This window comes from Rhinolophus sinicus, chromosome 8 (assembly GCF_057876585.1).
Source record: "Rhinolophus sinicus isolate RSI-liver-muscle chromosome 8, RSI-T2T, whole genome shotgun sequence".
NCBI classification, from domain to species: domain Eukaryota; kingdom Metazoa; phylum Chordata; class Mammalia; order Chiroptera; family Rhinolophidae; genus Rhinolophus; species Rhinolophus sinicus.
The window spans coordinates 72,625,175-72,648,537 of NC_142508.1; the positions used below are offsets into that span (position 1 = coordinate 72,625,175).

General features: G+C 45.3%; 1 protein-coding gene across 1 annotated transcript; it reads right to left on the reverse strand.

The window, feature by feature from the left end:
* Positions 1 to 1,703: 1,703 nt before the first annotated feature.
* Positions 1,704 to 20,403, reverse strand: CCL22 (C-C motif chemokine ligand 22). Its single transcript, XM_019753654.3, has 4 exons — positions 20,138 to 20,403; positions 8,892 to 9,005; positions 7,563 to 7,686; positions 1,704 to 3,432 (listed from the first exon to the last, which is right to left on the reverse strand). Exons 1-4 carry the CDS (start codon positions 20,217 to 20,219, stop codon positions 3,351 to 3,353), a joined length of 402 nt encoding a protein of 133 aa, XP_019609213.2. The 5' UTR covers positions 20,220 to 20,403; the 3' UTR covers positions 1,704 to 3,350.
* Positions 20,404 to 23,363: the final 2,960 nt, after the last annotated feature.

Sequence of the window (23,363 nt, forward strand, 5' to 3'; positions counted from 1 at the left end):
TGTCCTTTATGACTGGCTTATTTCACTTACCATAATGTCAATCCATGTGGTAGCATGTGTCGGAATTTCCTTCCTTTTCACAGCTCAATACTATTGCATTATATGGATACAGCACATTTTGCTTATTCATTCATCCATTGATGGACACTAGGGTTGTTTCCTCCTTTGGCTATTGTGGGAAATGCTACAATGACAATGGCTATATAAATATCTCTTCGAGTCCCTGCTTTCAATTCCTTTGTATATGTACCCAGAAATGGCATTACTGGATCATATGGTAATTCTATGTTTAATTTTTTTGAGGAACCACCATGCTGTTTTCCACAGTGACTGCACGATTTTGCATTCTCACCACCAAACCACAAGGGTTCCAATTTCTCCATACCCTCACCAACCTTGTTTTTTTTTTTTTAATAATCGCCATCATAATGGGTGTGAAGTTGTATCATGGTTTTATTTGCATTTCCCTAATGATTAGTGATGTTGAGCATATTTTTATGTGTTTATTGACTATTTGAATAGTTTCCATTTTGTTATTGGGCGATCTGTACCTTCTTATCTCATTGGATTCTTACAACCACACACCCTGACATCTCTTTTATGCTCCCTGTTCATAGAGGTAGGAACTGAGGGTCAGAGGATGAAAGCAACTTGCTCCAGACTCCCAGCCCGTGAGAGTTTCTACTCCCATCTCAGTCTGTGACATGCGCCCTGGGTGCTCTGGGTATCTGGAAATCCCGCTGTGAGAGCCAGATCTGAAGGGGAGCAAAGGCCACTTGTGCCAAGATGTCCATGGAATGGTGTTTACACTGAGGAAATAATAAAGATGCCCCAAGGAAAGAAGAGTGGTGTTTTGTTGTTTTGACAGAGTGAGCTGTGTCCAGGAACTCCAGGAAAGTGGGCCCAGTTGAGGGTCCAGGGGAGCTCAGCACAAGATGAACTAGGGACTCCCCAAACCCACTCTGTTTTCCTCCTGGACACACAGCTTGGCTGTACTTCCCGGCATCCCGTGTAGTCAGAGTGGCCATGTGACTGAGTTCTGCCAGTGGCAGGAGGGAAGAAGTGATGAGCCCCTCGTCCTGGCCTGGCTCAAAAAGTCCTTGCACAAGACTCCACTCTCCTTTGCCATCTGCTGATGACAGGAAGGCGTCCAGGCCCAGGAGGAGGGTGAGGCCATCAGAAAGAAGGACCCCAGGACGCCGAATGACCATGTAGAAGGTCTCCCACTGACCAGGAATGCCTGATCAGACTTCATGTGAGAAGAAAAAAACTGCTATGGAATTGAGCCACTGAGATTTTGGAGTTTGTGCAGAAAGTAGCCTTTCCTGACTAATACACTCTCCTCTTCCTTTGTGTCTATCCTTGAAAGGGGAATGTGAGGTTGGGTTATTGAATGAATGACTGAATGAATAAATATCTGCTTAAAGCTCCAGACTTGGAGATTGAATGAGTGATTTCATCAGATCCTCCTGACAAGTGGGCCCAGGGTGGGCCAGGCCTGGTGGAATAATCTTTGGGCCTCCATACTGGCACGGACACAGCCTACTTCCCAGGTCCTCTTGCCCAGTCCTGACTCCCCACCCCCTTACAGGTGGGCAAGCCAGCTCACCTGTCAATGTCAAGGGCTTCCCCACTGGGAGATAGCAGCCATGATGACCCGCCCCACCTCACAGGGACAGCAAATGGCAAAGAAAAAAGCAGACACTGTTGTAGAGGATTTATTTTCTGGAAGGCCTGAGGAGCAAGGGCAGAACAGGAAGGCAAGGGGACCCAAGGACATTTGAGGGTTTTGTACATGGGCAGCAGGCAGGTTAACACTTCCAGTGGCTGGGGCAGGCAGATGACCCTGGGCTGCAGGGGGGACACAGGCCTAGGAAGACACTGAGTTTTATGTCTAGCAAAGTGATTCCCCATGCCTTGGACCTGAGTCCCACAGCAACCCCATAAAGTGGGTATTCTCATTCTCAGGTGAGGCTCAGAGAGGTTAGATGGTCTCCTCAGGGTCACACAGCAACAACCATCCCACTGAGCTGCACTAGGCTCCCTTGGGAAGGGACAAGCATATGTAAAGCTTATTTCCTTTACCTGGGGAATGTACTGTTCCCAAGGAGGGGCAGATAAGTCCTTAGCCTGGCCCCAGCCTTCTGAGAACAACCTTCACCCAAGGCTCCTTCACTTAATTATACCCCACAAACTCACTCCCAGCGCCAGGAGAGATCCCTTTTGTCCCCCTCCCACATAGCCCCCCAAATTCTTCCACTCATCCATCTGACCACTTAAGCATTTGTCCTCTTTTCATATACAAATATAACTAGAGGCTGCACTACCAAGCCAAGGGTGTCATTCACACCATCGCACGAATTTGGTTATCAGTTGTTTGTGGAAGGAGGAAGAAGGACTTTGCAGAGTTCAGCCTGGGTGTTGGAGTTTGGAGGAACAGTAAAAACCCGAGGGAAGTAAGAAGTGTAGAGGCCCAACACAGATGTGAAATGGGGAAGGGAAGAAAGGTGAATCTGGGAAAATGTGAGGTTTCACAATTGACGCAGCTGGCTCTTCTCTAGATAACCTTGCGTCTCCACATGGATGTGTGAAGGCTTTTATGGACATTCCTTTCATGGATTCAGTCTGCAGCCATTTGCTGAGCTCTGATTCTGAGCCAGGCCCTGTGCTCTGTGCTGGAGGCCAGGAGACAAAGGTAACTCAGATATGGACATTGGTCCAGCCAGTGAGACTGGAGGATGAGCCCCCAAGTCCCAAGAATTCTGGGCGGACTGTGACTAGGACGGTTAAGAAGGGGCAGAAAGCCAGGGGAATTCTGAACACTGGCTTAGGTTCTGGCTTCTTAGGCTCAGCAATGCCTTGGAGGGTTGCTGGGTTGGGCATGTGCAAGTGGTGGGGAAAGAGTCTGGGTGTCAGGAGCCGCGTGGGCAAAGACCCAGAAATAGAAATGCGTGGCATGGGCTTGGAGAACAGGGAGGTGGAGTCCAACGTGCGTAAAGGGAAATGAGGCAGAGCTGGAGACAGGGTTGGGACCCAGATCTGAAGGGCCGGGATGCCAAGCTCAGGAGCTCTGACCTCAGCCCAGGCCAACGGGAGCCATGGAAGGATTTTGAGCAGGGGCGTCATGGACCAGGATTGTGGACCTTCTGGCTACGCGAGGGGGCACAGAGTGGGTTGGAGGGTAAGGCAACGTGGAGGGTGACAGCCGCAGGGGTGGGGATCGAGGACAGCAAAGAGAGTCGTTGGCACAGGCTTGTGCTCGGGAGCAGCTGTAATAGCAGGGAGGTAGGTCTCTGTGAGCCTTCCTGGAGGAGCCAAGGCCATGGTCATCAGGGAAGGACCTGTCCTCGTTAGTTCATCTTCTGGACAAATTTCTTCACCCAGAACAGGCTGGGGTCAGCACAGATCTCCCGGCCCTTGCCGGTTACAAAGCTGGAGGGAGGAGACACCAGGGAGACGATGAGACAGTGTTAGCATGCAACCAGGATGCTACATCCCACCCAGAAAGCTTGCTATTTATGAGTCACCTACTGTATGCAGAGATACCTGCTATATAGAGTGGCTTAGCATTTATGAGCTATCTACTGTATGCAAACATGTTTCTTAAGAGGGGGAGATGAGCAGCAGGACTTCCAAGCCCCCCAGCCCCTCAGCCCAGGCTTGAGTGCTAGGTTAGGCCAGGGAATAGAATGCTCCAGAGTCCCATAATCATTGCTGCCATTGCCTTGGGAGGGAGTATTAGGTAGTGGCCAAGACCATGAACTTTGGAGCCAGCTTATCTGGGTTAACATCCTAGTTCTGCCACTTGTTAGCAAGTCCTTTAACTTCTCTGAGCCTCAGTTTCCATATCTGTAAAATGGGGATGGTAATAGTGGTCTAGGGTTTTGATGAGATTTGATGAGTTAATATAAACTGAAGTGCTCAGCACAGTACAGAGAAGATGCTATATAATTGTGTTAGGAGCTGGCCTGAACTCTTAACATTGATTTTCTTAGTAAGTCCTTACAATAAACCTATGAGGTCCTATTATTGTATCCATTTCATAGCTGAGGAAAATGAGGCCCAAAGAGGCAAAGCGACTTGTCTGACTGCCAGAGCTGGTGAGATCTGACGCAGCATGTTTGCTGTGAACTGGACTCTCAGGGGCCAGTGTCTTTGGAGAGTGTCACCATTCAGGCCCCTCTAGAGGCCCAAAGCACAGAGAGAGGTGAGGACTGGTCCAAGACCACACAGCAGCTGTGGGCTGAGGCTCCCACCCTTGCTCAAGCGACAGCAAACACCAGGCCAGGCCCCTGGGGCTCTGTCCCAGCCATTGTTGGCTGAATACTCCCCAACCCCAGACTTCCTGCCTCTCAGGAATCTATCTTTGGGACCTAGAAGCTCCTGGCTCCCCTTATTTCCTTAACCTGCCCCCACCCATCAAACGGCTAACGAACAGAAAGAACAAAGAAAGCAGCAATGTTGATCTTGGCCATGTGGGCAGCCTGCCCTGGTCTCTGTGTAACACTGGGCAAGGCTCAGCCCTTCTCTGAGCCTCAATCTCCCCATTCCTCAAACCACATTCCTTCTAGAGTCCCTTCCGGCTCAAAATCCAATAATCACACATGTGTTATCTCTTATTGAGGTCCTATTATATGCCAGGCATTAAGCATTATACCTTCTATTTACTATTACTATGTCCTGTGATGCTCAAGAAAACCCATAACTTCTCTCACTTGTACAAAGGGGATTTTAACAGTACCTACTACAGAGTTGCTTCAAGAATTAAATGAGCTGAACCTATATGCTGAAAACTATAAGACATTTTTGAAAGAAACTGAAGAAGACACAAAGAAAAGGAAAGACATTCCGTGCTCATGGATTGGAAGAATCAACATAGTTAAAATGGCCATATTACCCAAAGCAATATACAGATTTAAGGCAATCCCCATCAAAATCCCAATGGCATTTTTTAAAGAAATAGAACAAAAAATCATCAGATTTGTTTGGAACCACAAAAGACCCCGAATAGCCAAAGCAATCTTAAGAAAAAAGAACAATACTGGAGGTATCACACTCTCTGACTTTAGCTTGTACTACAGGGCTACAATAATCAAAACAGCATGGTATTGGCAGAAAAACAGACACATAGACCAATGGAATAGAATTGAGAACCCAGAAATAAAACCATATAAATATGGACAGATAATTTTTGACAAAGAAGCTAAAAACATACAATGGAGGAAAGACAGCCTCTTCAATAAATGGTGCTGGGAGAATTGGATAGCTGCTATCCGTCACCATGTACCAAACTTAATTCAAAATGGATCAAAGACTTAAGCATAAGACCTGACACAATAAACTGCATAGAAGAAAACATAGGTACTAAACTTATGGACCTTGGGTTCAAAGAGCATTTTACGAATTTGACTCCAAAGGCAAGGGAAGCAAAAGCTGAAATAAACGAATGGGACTATATGAAACTTAAAAACTTCTGCACAGCAAAAGAAACCATCGATAAAATAAAGAGGCAACCAACTGAATGGGAGAAGATTTTTGCAAACAGTGCCTCCGATAAGGGGCTAATATCCAAAATGTACAAGGAACTCATGAAACTCAACAACAACAACAAAAACAACCCAATTGAAAAATGGGCAGAGGACCTGGAGAGACATTTCTCCAAAGAGGACATACAAATGGCAAATAAACATATGAAAAAAATGCTCAACATCACTAATCATCAGAGAAATGCAAATAAAAACCATAATGAGATATCACCTCACCCCAGTCAGAATGGCTATCATCAACAAGACAAATAGTAACAAGTGTTGGAGAGGCTGTGGAGAAAAAGGAACCCTCATACATTGTTGGTGGGAATTCAGACTGGTGCAGCCGTTATGGAAGGCAGTGTGGAGAATCCTCAAAAAATTACGAATAGAATTACCATATGACACAGCAATCCCTCTCCTGGGTATCTACCCCCAAAATCTGAAAACATTTATACATAAAGACACGTGTGCTCCAATGTTCATTGCAGCTTTGTTTACGGTGGCCAAGACATGGAAACAACCAAAATGTCCTTCGATAGATGAATGGATAAAAAAGTTGTGGTATATATACACAATGGAATACTATTCGGCGGTAAGAAAAGATGATATAGGAACATTTGTGACAACATGGATGGATCTTGACAGTATAATGCTAAGCGAAATAAGTCAGACAGAAAAAACAGAGAACCATATGATTTCACTGATATGTGGTATATAAACCAAAAACAACAAAAGAACAAGACAAACAAATGAGAAACAAAAACTCATAGGCACAGACAATAGTTTAGTGGTTACCAGAGGGTAAGGGGGTTGCGGGGCGGGAGATGAGGGTAAGGGGGATCAAATATATGGTGATGGAAGGAGAACTGACTCTGGGTGGTGAACACACAATGGGATTTATAGATGACGTAATACAGAATTGTACACCTGAAATCTATGTAATTTTATGAACAATTGTCACCCCAATAAATGGAAAAAAAAAGAATTAAATGAGTTAATATTTACAAAGTGTGTGTAAGACTGCCTAGCACTAGCAAGCACTCTCTACATGTTTGCTAAATGAAAATAAATGAAGGTGACCACTCCCATGACACTGATGGGGAAACTGAGGCTCAGAGTTGAAGTGACAAGGACCCTGAGAGGGCTTCCACTTCAGCCTTCTTTGTTATTCACCTGCAGACCCCTCTGAGGGATGAAGATGCGTGAGGAGAAAGAAGACGAGAAGACGATGACGAAGCCACAAAGGGGGTCATGAGTCCCCAAGCCCAACCTCCTCACCCCCATGTGTGGTGTGGCGACAGGCTCCTCAGAGCCTGCAGAACAGCCAAAGAAGCTGCCCCAGAAAGGACAGGCCCAGTCACCCAGCCAGGACAAGACGTAGGCACAGGCTCCAGGCCAGGGGAAAGGAAGCAAAGAAGAAAACCCTGAACAAAGACCCAGGAGTCTTGGTTTCAGCCTGATCGTGTCACTTCCCCTCCCTGAGCCTGTGTCTCCATCTATAAAATGGAAATAATTACACCTCCTCGTAGAATTGTCATGAGGGTTAATGAGTCAGCACAGTCGTACTCAGAATAGTGCTTGGCCGGGAGTAGGGTCTCCGTAACTGTCAGCTCTTAATGTTCGATGAATGGCTGCCTCAAATAACTCCCACGCTGCGGGGAGGCTCCAAGGTGCTTCTGATGGGAGCATCCCTGCTGACTCTGGCACCCTGCGCACTGCCTGTATCCTGTACCCCATACTCTGTAGCTGTCTACTGCCTACATTGCCATGCCCATGTGAGGGGGCACCCTTCTCATTGAGTTCTGCGTTCTCAGAACCTGCCACGCCACCTGGCACATAGAAGGTGCCCGGTAACATTTCTTAAATGACCCCGTGATTTTTTTCCCCCTGGTATATTCAAACCTACTCCAGCCAAGTGCTCCGGCCGGCATCCAGAGGCCCAGATGCATGCCTTCGATCTCTGAGTGCCCACACCCACCCGTACCTGCGCACTCCTGGGCCACACCCATCAGGCTCTCCCAGGGCCCTACTCACACCACGCCAGGCCTCCGGCAAGACTGCGAGGTCCAGTAGTAGTATTTCACCACACGCAGGGGCAGCGGGAAACGGATGTAGTCCCGGCAGCAGATGCTATCCTCCACATTGGCTCCGTAAGGACCTGGGGGAGACGTTATGCTCAGAGGAGTTGCAAGCTGGGCACAGAGAGTCTCCCTCTGACCCAGCATTTTTTTTTTTTTTTTTCTCATGTGCAAGGTTGGTATCCAGAGGATTCTGGACCCTCGAAGTCTCTGCTCTCAGGACCTCGGAGAAGCCACTAAGGACCCAATGTCTACATTCTAGTTGGTCAGCTCAAGAGAGAGGGATTCAGAATGGCTGGGCATCCACGATGCCCTAAACTTCTATTTGGTACCCCGAGACTCTGAACAGAAAGGAGCCTTAGAACCTTGCTTTTTGAGGTGAGGTCCATGGACCAGCACCATCAGCATCACCTAGAGCCTGTTGGAACTGCTCGGTGCCCAGCTCCAGCATTCCTGAATCAGATGGGCATGGTGAGGAGATCCCCAGCTAATTCAGACGTCTGTTTCAGCTCACCTCCACTTTAAACCCTTTCATGGAGCAAATGGCGAGGCTGACGTCCAGAAAGGGGAACGACTTGCCCAAAGTCACACAGTGTGACTCTGGAGAACCGGGACAAGAGCTCCAGCAGAGTCCAATCACATAGATCCAGGTTCAAGTCCCATTCTGCCCTGAGAAGTGCGGCCAGTGTAGACAAGTCATTTAACATCTCTAAGGCTTATTTCCTCTGCTGACCAAGGAGATAGTAAGAGTACTGACTCTATGGGGACTTTAACTCAAGGAAAGCACACAGGAACCTCAATAACTGAGCAATTATTGGTCCTGGCTGCCTGACTCCCAGTCCAGTGCTCCTTTCCCTACCCAACATGGGGCAGGATAGTTTACATTCGGATGGAGAAGAGAAGTCAGGACCCCAGTGTTGAGGGCAGATTCTGGAGCAAAAATGGAGGGTAGGACCAGCTTTCCAAGAGAATATCCCTTACCCTGGCTCCTGCCTTCCCCCCACTGTAAGGGCCCTATACTCCAGTTCTCTAGAGGATAGGACTGTGGGCCATGCCCACCACAACCCCCAACCCAGCTGAAACAGATCCTAGACTCCAAGCCTTAAAGACTACCCATTTAACAGATGTGTAAACCGAGGGCCAGAAAAGCAAGAGGACTAGCTTAAAAGCCAATGGCAGACTCGGGGTACTGACCTCAGTCCAGTGTTATTTCCACTACATGAGGAAGATGCTCCAGGGTCTGATCACGGCTACTGTAGGGAGCCCTCCCTCTCCCCAGCCTTACCTGCTTCAGTTGCTTGAAGTGCCATAGCAAGGAGGATGAAGGCAGCCAGGAGCGAGGTCTGCAGGCTGGCCATGCTCCTGTTCTGTGTGTCCCAGCTCAGGTGTCTACAATGGCCTAAAGATAAGAGGGTGTGACATTTAAGCATTTGCTACACCCACAAGTCTCAGACACTCTTAGTCACCAGTGAGCCCAGAATCTCTGATATTCATACTGTGAAAGAAAAACTCCCGCTTCCTCCAAACTGAAGGAAATTCTCTGTGGCGAGGAGCCATCAAAGGGGACCCCCAACCTCCTTCCCTCTGGGTCTCAAGAGACGTGTAAATCCCCCTTGAGCTGGGCCTCTTGGAGGCCTGCATTTCCCAAGATTTGCTCGCGTGTGGCGGTGACCACATAACTGTATGTCTCTGGAAATGGGGAAGATGGCCTCACAGCCTTATCTATTTACCTCAGTGTTTGTTTGTAAATCAAGTGAGAATGTGGACAGGAGCTAAATGGCCTTGAACCCTCATCTGGAACTGAGGTCCATCTTGTACCCTTGGTGATCATGACGGTGCTCTCTTCAAGGAGAGAGACCTATGAATCCACTGGGCTGGTTTCTGTGCCCCTTCACCAGCCTGTGCTAGGGCTTCTCCCAAAGTCCCTACGGGGGCCACTTCATGGTCTACTCAACAGTTGCGAAGAGCTTCCACACACATTTCTGTCTTGTTTGTTCTTCTTTCCCGGCTGCCCCCGAGCTCTTCCTCATCCAGCTCCTTCTCAATCTATCACCACGTCCCACTGAGTACTTCCCAAACCTCCCTCAGATCTGTCCCCTTTGTTCCACCCCATTGTTCCTGCCCAGTCCAGGCCAGCTCTGCCTCAGGCTCAGACAATGGCCACTTACTCCCCTCTCTATATGACAGCAGCCGGAGTAAGTAGCACAGATTCAAAGCTGCACATAACTAACTCTCTCCTGTTTCCAAACCTTACTGTGTTCCATTACCTGAAGGCAGAGCCAAGCTCTCGATCATGACCTTCAAGGTGTCCTTTCCAGACATGTTCCCTGCTGCCCCCACTGGTCTCCAACCACACTCCTCACAGTTCCTCAAAGAGGTCTGTGGCCTGTCCCAAGCAGTGAGTGCCCTTTCCACTTCTCTACTGCATAAACTCCTACCCATGTGTCAAGAGTCATTCGAAATGTCACCTTCTAGGTACTAGGAACGTCCCCTTAAGACTTCAAATGGGATGACCTAGAATGGGACCTGAGCAAACTATGTCAAAGGTTCTCTTTCTCAGGCCCCTCCCCAGAAGCCAAGCTCCAAGTTCTTGGAAGGCAGGGTCTCTTTTTATTTGTCTCAACATTCCCAGTGTCCACCAAGGCGTGATGACATGGTAGGTGCTCAGAACACATGTAATAGACAGGAAACCGAAGCTCAGAGAAAGAGGGGACTTGCCCAAGGTGTCACAGCCAGGAAGTGGCTGAGCCAGGCCTGGAATTCAGAGCTCAGCACTCCATTTGTAAAGGGACCCATCCATTTATTTCTCGTTCGACAGACATTTATTCAATCATTTAGTAGACAGAATAATGGCCCTTCAAAAATGTCCACTTCTTAATTCCTGAAACCTGTGAATAGGTGACCTTACATTTAAAAAGTACTTTGCAGATGTGTTTAAGTTAAGTTAAAATAGAGTTCCCTGGGTTATCTGGATGGGTCCGGTATAATCACCCTGCGATTACATTATAAGAGGAAAACAATGGGTCTGATTCAGACGGGAGACGGGGTGACAGCAGCAGAAGTCCAAGTGATACGAGACTATGAGCCCAGGAGTGCAGACAACCCCTGAAGCTGGAAAATCAAGGAAACAGATTCTCTCCTAGAGCTTCCAGAAGGAGCATAAGCTTGCTGACACCTCGCTATTAGCTCACTGTGACTGATTTAGGACTTCTGAGCTCCTGAACCATAAGATAATACATTTGTGTTGTGTTCAAGCCACTAAGTTTGTGGTCATTTGTTACAACAGCAAGAGGAAATGAATACAAGCACCTGCCATGTGCCAGGTATGCTGCCAGCATCTGGGGACACAGCAGTGAACACGTCTCTACTCTCATGACTTTTAATTTGGAGACAGATAATAAACAGGCAAACAAATAACAAACATGGTCACGTCAGGTTGTGAGGAGTGCCATGAAGAAAACGAAACAGAGGAAAACAAACAGTGACTACAGGGAAGCACGTTTGGGTAGCCAGGACATCCTCGATGAGAGGGTGACATTGAAGTTGAAATCTAGAAGATACTGAGAAGTGTGCCAGGGAGGAAAAGGCAAGTGCAAAGGCCCTGACAGGGTGAGAGAGCTGAGCAGCTGGGGCAGAGGGGGTGAGGGCGCAGGGGGCAGCCTTCTGGAGAGAGCTGGGCAGGTGAGCAGGCAGGATGGTGCAGGGTTCCTGTGAGCCTCCGATGCATGTGTGAAGGAAGTACACAGCATCACCCGGAAAGACCTCTCATCACAGGTGTCACCCAGAACCATCACAGCAGGACTGTATGGGTCCACTGCTGTGAGGTTCCTAGAGTAGTCAGACTCATAGAGACAGAAAGTACAATGGTGGTTGCCAGGGACTGGAGTGGGAAGGTAACGGGGAGTTAGTGTTGAATGGGTGGAGAGTTTCAGGTTGGGAAGATGAAAGTTCTGAAGGTGGATGGTGATGGTGGTTGTACAACAATGTAACGGTGTTTAGTGCTACTGAACTGTACGTTTAAGAATGGTTAAAATGGTGTGTTTTATGTTATGTATATTTTACCAATAAAAAATGAAAAAAAGAGCATAAGAAAAGATGTTCCAGAGGCAGCCCGGTGGCTCAGGTGGTTGGAGCGCCGTGCTGCTAAGCCGAGGTCGCCGGTTCGATTCCCACATAGGCCAGTGAGCTGCACCCTCTATAGCTAAGATTGTGAACAACAGCTCTCCCTGGAGCTGGGCTGCTGTGAGCGGCCGGCAGCTAGAATGAGCTGCCGTGAGCTGCTGTGAGCAGCCGACCACTGCCTCAGCCGGAGGAAGTGCAAGGCTCATAATACCATCACGGGCCAGGGAGCTGCTAGACTGAGGAACAATGGCTTAAACTGGAGAGGAGGGGGAGCGGAAGAAGAGAGAGGGAGTCTTCTGAAAAAAGAAAAGGCATCACCCAGAATCGAATTGAGCCTCTAGTCCTCACTTTTAGTTCATAAGAAACACAGGGGCTGGAGGAAGAAGATGAATGACCCTACAAGAACACAATCAGACAATTCTAGAGAATGCGACCTTCCAGACCTTCCACAAGACAACTGTCCTGTCCCAGAATCAGCAAAAAGTCAACGTTGTTAAAAAAAAACAAAAACCAAAAAAAACAACAAAAACAAAAACGTGGATAGGAACATTTAAGATTAAAGGAGATTTAAGAGACATAAAAGCCAAATAAGTACAACATGTGGACTTTGAATCCTAGGTTTGAAAATAGCTATAAAAGACCTTTTGGGGGACAAGTGGGGAAATTTAAATATTAGATGATATTACAGCTTTATTGTTGGTTTTCTTAGATTTAATAAAGACTTTAAGAGCGTGTAGGAAGATGTCTATTCTTAAGGGAGGTGTACTAAATAATTTAAAGCTGAAGTTCATAATGAACTTACTTTCAAAGAGTTCATGTTCAGGGAAAATATATATGTGTGTGTATGTATTGTTTATATATAGTAGCTGTGTGTGTATATAGATGTATGTGTATATGTGTGTATATATGTATGTGCACATGTATATATGTGTGGATGTATAGCATGTGCACGTGTGTGCATATATGTATTTGTGTACAGTATGTGTGTGCATATATGTACATGTGCATTTAGATGCATGTGTGCGTGTATGTATATATTAATATCCCAAAGAGAGAAAGGGAGAGACAAAGCAAATATGGAAAACTGTTAACAAAGTTGCAGCCAAGTGGTGAATATGCTGGTGATCGTTGAACTATTCTAACAACTTTCCTGAACATTTAAAACCTTTCATAATAAACACATGGGGAGAGAAGAAGAAATATTTTTTAAACGTGAAGTCATCTTGTGAAAACTGGGCCATGTTTGGAGGATGGCAAGTGAGAGACAGAGAACTGGTCTTGTGGCCTTTCATCTGAACTTGGGGTTTTCTTACGTGGGGCCCTCCAAGGTGGAGGCCCCTCCATGAGGTGGGCTCAGGGGCTCCCCCCTGGAGAGCACCTGTGTCCCCAGGGACTTGCAGGACAATATGTCCTTCCTGCTGACTCAGCCTCTGCCACCCATCACCCCATTTCCCTGGGGATTGTAAGGGGGGTGAGTAATTAGCTGGCTCTGCTTCCCAAGAGCCGTTGGAACCCTGGAGCTGGAGAAGAGGCAGGTGCAGTGTTAACGGAGCCCTGAGGTCCCAGGCAGGATGCAGGGGACCAGTTTTCAAAGAAAGGAAAGGGGAGTTCCTTTTGGGCTGAAAGTGGGGAATCACCGGCAGTGGCTGATGAAGGAGATGTTTGCTCTCCTCCTGCTGGTGGTTGATGCTGCCTCCATCTCTCTGTCTTCCCTGCCAGGCGTGGAAACCTCCCAGATCAAATTCCCTTTTCCCCAAACTGCCTTCTTCTTTTGTTTAAATTAACTTTTGTTTATTAAAAAAATACATAAAAGTGGAAACAACCCAAATGTCCATCACCGGATGGACAAACAAAACGTGGGACGTGCATACAGTGGAATACTATTCAGCCTGAAAAAAGAAGGAAATTCGGACGTGTGACACCTGCTACCACATGGATGAACCTTGAGGACATGATACTAAGTGAAATAAGCCAGTCACAAAAAGACAAATCCTGTATGATTCAACCTACGTCAAGTGCCTGGAGTAGTCAAATTCGCAGAGACAGAAAGTAGTATGGTGGTGGCCAGGGGCTGGGGAGGAGGAGGAAATGGGAGTTATTGTTTAAGGGGGACAGAGTTTCAGTTTGGGAAGATGAGTAGGTTCTGGAGATGAGTAGGGGTGATGGTTGCACATCAATGTGAATGTACTTCATGCCACTAAACTGTATATTTAGAAATGGTCAAAACGGTAAATTTTATGTATATCTTACCACGATAAAAATATGCATAATTACATATAAATGTGTATTTACACAAATGCACAGTGTATATCTGGAAAGATACACAATTGATCGCACTTAAGGCCCCTAAGGAGGGAAACGGGGATGGTGCTGGGGGCGGGGAGAAGGGAAGGGGGCGGATGGCAGGTACTCAAAGGATTCCTTTCCACCGAATATCATTTAGTATGATTTGAAATTTTTTCCCACATTCATGATTAAACTATTCAAAAAGATAAAAATTTAAATCCGTGCAGCACAAAAAGGGGTTGACTGAAAAGTAGTTCTCCCACCTCTGAACCCCAACCATGTTTCATTTCCTGCCTAGAGGCAAACTGGCTTAACGATTTCGTCCTTCAGAAACAGTCTATGCATAGGCAAGCACACATATAAAGGTGTCTTTGAAAGAAATGGGAAGAAGGGAGGTAGGAAGGGAAGCAGCATACAGGTAATACAAAACTGCTGTTTTGTACCTTGCTTTTTTCACCTAAAATGCATCTTGGAATCAGTTCCCTGCAATACATTTGTCTCCATCTTGTTCTTTCCAATGGCAAAGTGCTTTCCCACTGTACAGATGAACCAAAGTGCACACGGCCAGTCCTATCCTGATGGACATTCTGGGTTTTTCCATTCTTTCTGGTTATATAAAAGCGCCAAAATAACCTTCATCAAGCATACTCACTAGGGGGAATGCATGTGGTCGACAAATTCCTAGAAGTAGAGTGGCTGGGCTTTTGCAAAAAGAAAGTCCCTGCCCAGAACAGCTGCTTTGAACTTCCTCTTTTTAGACAAGGCAAGCCCCCCACCCCCACCCCCGCCGCCCCCCAGAGGGCTCCACTATGAGGCTGCGAGGACCGCTCCACGCCCTGATTTCTGAGAGGCTGTGAGCATTACCCAAAGCCTCGTTGGGGGCATCCCGCCATCCCTTCCTTTGGCTGGGTGGCTTTCAGCACTCCAGATTGTCCCAGGCCCTAGACGGAAGATGAGTAAATTTATCTGCGGCTCCTGGGGCAGGGGACTGGTAAGTCTGGGCTGCTCTGAGCAAAAAGAGTTGGTCAAGAGCCAGACTGGGAGACAAGATCTTTGAAGCTGAGTCCAGACCACCACTTGAGCCAGACAAGTAGACTGTGAGGCAAGTGGGAAATCCTGGGATGGAGAGAGAAGGGTGGAGAGGAAGAAGGAAAAGACTTTGGGGCTAAATGGCCACCACCACAATAATAATAATAATAATAGTAATAACGATAATAATACCAACTGGTATTTACTGGTGCCAGATTTACTGTGTTTTGTATTTTACATTCACTATCCCATCATCTCCCTACAGCAAAATTTAGAAGGAGCCACCATCATTATCCCCATTTCTCAGATAAGGAAACTGAGACTTAGATAGAGTCCACAGCCAGGAAGTGGTGGGACCCACATTTGCACTCAGATCTGATGCCAGAGCCCAGCTGCACTCTAACAGCTCACTGCCTGCAGCCATGGTCAGATTCGAAATAGAGGCACCAATGTGGAGTCCATCTTAGCCAGGGGCAGCCTGAGTTACGGTGCCTCAGGGTGAGGGACCAAGGCTCAGAGAATGGAAGCCATCTGCCGGGGCCACACTGAGGGAGTATGGAGTTGATCCCAGGATTTTTGTTTTTATTTTTTAAACTGAGATATGATTCACATGCTAAAATCATCCTTTTAAAAGGCATAATGCAGTGTTTTTTAATATATTCACATGGTGTATAACCATCACCACCGATTCCAAACATTTTCATCACCCCAAAAAGAAACACTGTATCCACCAGCAGTCACCCTCCATTTCCCCCTATTTCTAACCCCTGACAACCACTAATCTACTTTCTGTCTCCAGGAGTTTGCCTTTTGTGGACATTTCACACAAAAGGAACCATGCAATATGTGGCATTTTGTGTTTGGCTTCTCTTCTTTAGCCTAAGTTTTCAAGGTTCTTCTATATTGTAGCATACATCAGTACTTCATTCTTTTTCATGGCCGAATAGTATTTCCTTGCGGATATACCATATTCTGTTTATCCATTCATCAGCTGATGGACATTTGGATTGTTTTCCACCTTTTGGCGTTGAATAATACTGCTATGAACATTTGTGTACCAGCTTTTGTGTAAACATATGTTTTCAACTCTTTGGGTTTATAAGCAGGAGTGGAATTGCTAGGTCATATAGTAACTGTGTGTTTAACTTTTTGAGGACCTGCCAGACTGTTTCCCAAAATGTTCTGTCATCTTACATTCCCACCCCCAATGTGTGAGGGTTCCAGTTTTTCCATTTCCTCACCAGCCCTTGTTACTGTCCACCCTTCTGATTACAACCATCCTAGTGGGTGTGAAGTGCTGTGTCATTGTGGTTTTGATTTGCATTTTCCTAATAACAAATGATGTTGAGCATCTTGTCATGTGCATATTGCCATTTGTATATCTTCTTTGGAAAAACATCTATTCATATGCCTTGACCATTTTTAAATTGGGTTGTCTTTTTATTGTTGAGTTGTATCAGTTCTTTGTGTATCTTGACCTTAGATCCTTATTTTTTTCCATTCTTTGGCTTGTCTTCACTTTATCGATAGTGTCCTTTGGAGCACAAGAGTTTTTAATTCTGATGACATACAATTTATGTATTATTTCTTTGGTTACTAGTGCTTTAGGTGTCATATCTAAGAAGCCATTGTCTAATCCAAGGGCATGAAGATTTATCCTTATGTTTTCTTCTAAGAGTTTTATAGTTTTAGCCCTTACGTTTCAGTCTTTAATCCATTTTGTGTTGATTTTTATATACGATGTGAGGTGGGTATCCAACTTCATTCTTTTACATGTGGATATCCAGTTGTCCCAGCATTACTTGTTGAAAAGATTCTACCTTCTCCCAATGAATTGTCTTGGCACCTTGTCAAAAACAAATTGCTCTAAATGTATACATTCATTTCGGGACTCCAAACTTTATTCCATTGGTCTATGAGGTATGATTAAACAATATGGTGAATGTTTAAATTTTTAAAAATTTATTACAGTAAAAGTCATGTTGCCATTTGTCCCCCTCAAAATACTCCCCCTCTCTTTGAACACACTTATCCCACCATTCTTGCCACTTTCCGAAGCAGTTCTGGAAGTCCTCTTTCGTGAGTGTCTTTAGTTGTGCTGTCATGGCTGCCTCAATATCCTGAATCATTTTGACTTTGGGGAAGAGCCAGAAGTCACACAGTGCCACATCTGGTGAAAAAGGTGGATGAGGACACACTGTAATGTTTTTATTTGACAGGAATTGCCATACCAGAAGCGATGTGTGACACGGAGCATTGTCATGATGGAGGATGATTTATGGCACACTTTGAAACACACCTTCTCTCAACCATAGCTCACACCCGACTGACTGCACTGAACAAGTGGACACTTGTCACACTCTGTTACTAAGGTTCAATGCACTGCTTCCTGTATTAAAGATCCCTGCCTTTCTGTTGGATGGCACTCGGCAGCAGCATTCACCGTATTTTTTTTTTTTATCACAATGGAAAGTCTCCATGGTACTGCAATTTCTGCCAAATAAAAACATTATGGTGTGTTCTAATCCACCTTATTCACTGGATCTGGAGCTGTGCTCTTCCCCAAAGTCAAAATGATTCAGGACATCGAGGCAGCCATGACAGCGTAACTAAAGACATTCATGAAAGAGGACTTCCAGAACTGCTTCACAAAGTGGCAAGAAGGATGGAATAAGTGTGTTCGAAGTGACGGGGAGTCTTTTAAAGGGGATTAATGGCACTGTGTCTTTTACTGTGATACATTTTTTTTATTTAAACATTCACTGTATATTTTGGTCACACCTTGTATATGTCCATCCTATGCCAAACCACACAGTTTTGATTACTGTACTTTATAATAATCCCCCTAGGTTATCTTTTAAAATTTCAAATGAAATCTTTCAAACATACAGAAAAGTGAAATAAATCTTCAGACCCACAACCTACATTTAACAGTTGATATTTTGCTATGTTTTGGTTCATCTCTTTCTTTCTTAAGAAGTGAAATATTTTAGATACAACCACAGCTACCTTACTCCTACTCTCACCCATTTCCCCTCCCTACCTCTCCATGGGGAACCACAAAACAAACAGCCTGAAGCTGCGAGGAGTCCTTCTCAAGAATGTCATTATTCTTTTATAGCCTATAAATTAGACATAATATTGTTTTGTGGGTCTTTACATTTTACATAAGTAATATCATACTGAGTGTAACCTTTCACAACATGTTTATTTTACTCGTGTTTATGTTTATAAGCTTTTTCCCCGTCTTGATCCATGTGGATCTAGTACATTCATTTTCACTACTGTAGGTAGTAAATTCTATTTTGGACTAATCTATTGTTTATTTATCCAGTCCCCTGGCAGTGGACATTTAAGGTATTTCCAGATGTTCACTATTACTGAGAGTTCTGTAATGAATGGACATCCTGTCTGAGTCTTCCTGTTCCCTTCATCTTTTTGCTCGAAACTTGGTTCTCCCCTGAGGACCCTGCTTCCCTCACAGCCTTCATAGAAGTGGCTGTTCTCTCCCCAACTGCCATCAGACCACAGGGCCAGAATGAGATAGGCATCCTCGTTGCTCTTCAGAGCTACTTCCAAGCCAGCCATTCTTCTTCTCTCCTCCCTAAAACCCCAGATTCTTTGAAATGAGTGTCACCAGACTTTACCATCCTTTACCCACACCCATTGCAGCCATCGAACTCCCCCACCCCAATCATTCCCCTCCCTTGTTGGCAATTTTGGCTCCCAGCTCATAGTCATCTCTCTCCAATGTGATTGTCACAATTATGGTGACTTTGATCACCACCACTCAGTTCCATGACCTCCTCTGCTCCCGTGAATTTATCCTCCGCCTACATCAGCCTCACCCCCAAGGTCACACTCTTAACCACATCATTACTAGTACCTACACTTGCATAATCTCAGTTTCAAACACCTTACTCTCCAACCACCACCATCCATCTGCCCAGCTCAATATCTTGAGTATCCAATCCCAACAGTCCTTCTATCCCACCCAGACGGATCCTGTCCCTTTTCCCTGTCCCTGGCTCCCCCCACACACCCCCAGGTCCTGACTTCTCTCCTTACTCACCTCAACTTTCGTGGTCTTTCATTAGAAGCATTGTTTGCTTATACCCTCTACACTCTTGCCCAAATAGCTTTAACTCCCATTCTTCTTGCTACCTCCTGACAAAACCATGACCCAGGTGAAACCCAACTCTCCACTCACTGCACCTGCACCAGAACAGCTGAATATGCCTGGAGAGAAGCACCAGTCATGTAAACTGAAAAGTCAAGGTCACTAATGTCCATGGTTCTTCTGTGCTGCCCAAAAGTCCTACTACATTTCCCTGGGTCGTTTGCTCTCCCATTCTCCTAGACTGTTTCATTCTTTCTTCCCTCCCCTCAAACCTTCAATCCTTCCTCCCTGATCCTCACTCTCAACTGATGACCCCAATTTCTATTTCCCTGAGAAAAGATAAGTTATCAGAAGAGCACACCCATCTACACCCACCGCATGACGTGTCTTTTTCTTGCTCCTGACTAATCGGCTGTCCTGCTTAAGGAAATTACTCCTCAGTTCTCTCATTTCTTTTCTGCATCATCAATGTCCCCCTGTTTACCTGTCATTCTCATCCGCATGCAACATACTGTTATTTCTCCCATCTTAAGAAAACAGTGTCTTGCCCCCACATCTGCCTCCAATACTGCACCTTTACAGTAAAACGCAAAAGAATTATCTATACTTGTTGTCCCCAGTTCCCCTCCCCTTAGTCTCTCCACTCCCATTCTGATTCCAAAGATTCCTTTAGAAATCCCTGTGATGAAAGATGCATGACAAGAAGATATACTTCAGGGAGGGGAGGAGGAAAACACTAGAGCACATTGTATTTGAAGGTATTGACAGAAGTGTAAGAAAATATTTTTGAATTATGTGGGATGGAAGAATTCTTAAACATGTGAAGGATATAAAATATCTTCTACAGTTAAAAAACAAAAAAAAGGTTAGAGTCAGGTAAACTGCCCTGTATTAGATAATGTAACACTAGATGCTGGAACACACAAGCCCCACATTATATAACAGCTCAGACATAATTAAAGTTTATTTCTTACCACATAAAATCCACAAAGGGTATTCCTGATTAATGAGGAACTCTTCTTCAAGTAGTGATTCGGGGACCCCGACTCCTTCCATCTGGTCACTGTTAACAGGTCACTGTGCTCATCTACGTGAAGCCCAGGAAGGGAAAACAGAACGGAGCATGGAGCATGCGAGGCTGTTCTGATCCAGGTCTGGAAGTTGGGTGCGTCAGCTCTGCTCACATCCCAGTGACCAGAATTCAGACATACGGCTTCACCTAACTGCGAGGAAGGCTTGGAAACATTCTCTAACTGCGTATCCAAGCAGTAGAGGAAATAGGCTTGATGAAAAGCCGTCCCGTCTTTGCAAATAATGGAAGTTCTCCAGGGACCAGTGACCAGGCAAGGAGATGATTCATTTTCTAGCACCTTATTCTGAATGAGGAGCTTACTCCGGCCTGGATTCAAAGAGCAAGTCCCATTGTAAAATCATAATTGCTTTTTTCCAAGAAGAAATCCCTTAGAAAAGCAAACAATCCTACCTATTCCATTTATTTCTTCTGCCATTTGATATGTTTTGTGAGTTTCCAATTTTGTTTTTCAGTGTTACATAAAAACAAGAGGTACATTAAAGCCTCTAGAGTGTGACTAGTGTGACTTATATCCCAAGTTTCAGAGATTGGGACTCTGGTATAGCTCCATCACCAACTGGCAACAAGAGCTTGGCTACAAAGTCTCATGTCCCTGGGCTCAGACTCCAATCCTGTGACATGGGGATTAGTAATGTTTGCCACTAAAGGTTGTTTGAGGATCAAAGATTTTCTCATTCTCTGCTCCAAATGGTCCTCACAATAGAGCTTTCGGGTTGAAATGGCCTGCCTGGATGGCCATTGCTCATTTCACAGATGGGGAAAGTTTGAGCTAGAAAGGACACATGCCTGGCCCAGGAAAACCCCAATTCACAGTCCCCATATGAGAGATACTGGCTGAAAGTATGAGAGGCGATGACATCCTATAGGAAGGGAATCAGAAGAGGGAAGCAGAAAAGGGTGAGAAATGGTGTGGAAAGAGGAGAGAAGAAAATAACCCATGGAAGTCCATCCCCAAGCCCAAGGTACTTTCCGTGGTGCCTCCTAACCCTCATTTTCTTGTGATTTGTTTGCCCTGATGCCTGGTGATCTGGGGACAGAGGGAGGACTACAGAGAAGCAGAGGGGAACTAAGGGCATGTGGAATCCCCAGGAGCCTTCAGGCGGGAGGATGACCTAGGTTAATATTGCTCTCATGGTCAACAGGTACCAGCTTGAGGAAAGCATCCTCCTGGGCCAACCCTGAAAGAAAGGGATGCTCTCCTTGCATCCTTCTGTTCTGAACTCCAGGAATGCTGTATCTGCTTTATGGGCCTGGAAACCTTGTCAAGAAATGATGGGGGGAAAAAATGACAAAATGTTAACAATAAATCAGGCTGGTGGGACTACAGGGGTTTTAATATTTTTGCAAGATTGCTGTAAGTTTGAAATAATCTCAAAACAAAAAGTAAATAAATAAACCAGAGGAGGGTAAGCACCGAGAAGACCTCTTCCAATCACTGCTCCCTGAAGGGGAGTCACCATTCTGGTTCCTAAAACCTAGACCAGTTTTTTTTTCTATGTGGATCATGTAGGAAGTATTGTTATGTGTCTGACTTCTTTCATTCAACATCATGTTTGTGAGATTCAGCCATGTTGTTGTGTTGTTGCTTTTACTTTTAGTTCATTCATTCTCATTCCTATAACGTATTCCATTGTAAGAATTCATCATATAGGGGTGGGACTTCCAGAATGACTGTGGAGCTCTGAAATTCCTCCACCACCACAACCAATGATAAAACTGTGCAAAATGATATAAATTTTTTTTTAAACTGGAAAATTGATCAAAACCCTATGTAATAGAATGGTGGCCTCTCAAAGATGTCCATGTCCTACTCTCTGGAGTCTGTAAATATGTTGTTACACGGCAAGGGGGAATTAAGGTTGCAAGATGGAATTAAACTTGCTGACCATAAAAGAGATTCTCCTGGGTTATCTGAGTGGGCCCAGTGTAATATCAAGGATTCCTTAAATGTAGAAGAAGGAGGCAACATGAAAAGGATTTGACTGGTCATTGCTGGCTTTGAAGATGGAAGGGGCCCGCAAGGCAACGAACGCAGGCAGCCTCTAGAAGCTGGAAAAGGCAAAGAAATGGATTCTCCTCTAGAGCCTGCAGAAGGAAGGCAGACTGCTGACACCTGGATTTTAGCCCAGTGAGACCTTTTCGGATTTCTGACCCAAAAGGTAATACAGTTTTTGCTGTTTTAAGCCACTAAGTTTGTGATAATTTGTTATAGCAGCAACAGAAAACTAATATAACATACAGGACATTGAGAAAGGTTTACTCAAGAAAATCTACTGAAACTTAGTAAGAAGGGTGTGAGTCTGTGGTGTTCAGCTGGAGGCTGCATCCGTATTTCTCCCCTGCTCAACTTCATGGTATAAACGTTCTATCAAAGTGATGGGAAAGGGGTCCCTCTATGTGAGCAGAGTGCAGAAAATTTCCATGCCCAGAGGCATTGTCCAAAACAATAGTGATCTCAGTGTCATACAATCATGGAGGCTAATATCACAGCTAGTCTGAGGTCTCAATACAGGTTGGGAAAAGCAATAGACCAACAGGCCAGCCGGAAAGTGAACAAGAAGGTCTAGGGAATGAGATAACCAAGGTGGTCCTCGAGAAGATCCTGTTTATCTGTGATCGTCTGACAGGCTGTGTGCATGTAAAAGGCTGCACAGATCTCAGGAGAGTTTAGAGAAGACCTTAATGAGCCACCCAGCATGAGCTTACTATGTGGCCTTGAAAACACAGAAATTAAAATCTGAAATAGACGTGTAAACTAGCTGCACCTTGAACACATACCCCAAGACACAAACAGATCGTTCGGCAAAAGGTAGAAGCTTTACTGGCTTACGTGTAAGCACAGCTTCTGACACCAGGCTTGAAAATAAAACAAGAATAAAAACTAACCAAGAAGAGACAGCAGCAGCTACATACTGTGGAGGAAACAGGATCCACAGAATTACCGTATTTTGCCATGTATAATGTGCTTCCGTGTATAATGTGCACCCATATTTTTGGCTCAAACTTTCAGGGGAAAACAATCTTTCGTTTTAATTTTTTAATTTAAAATTTTATTTATTTACATTTAGGTACTTGTTTTTTGTATTATAAAGGAATTTTAGCATCAA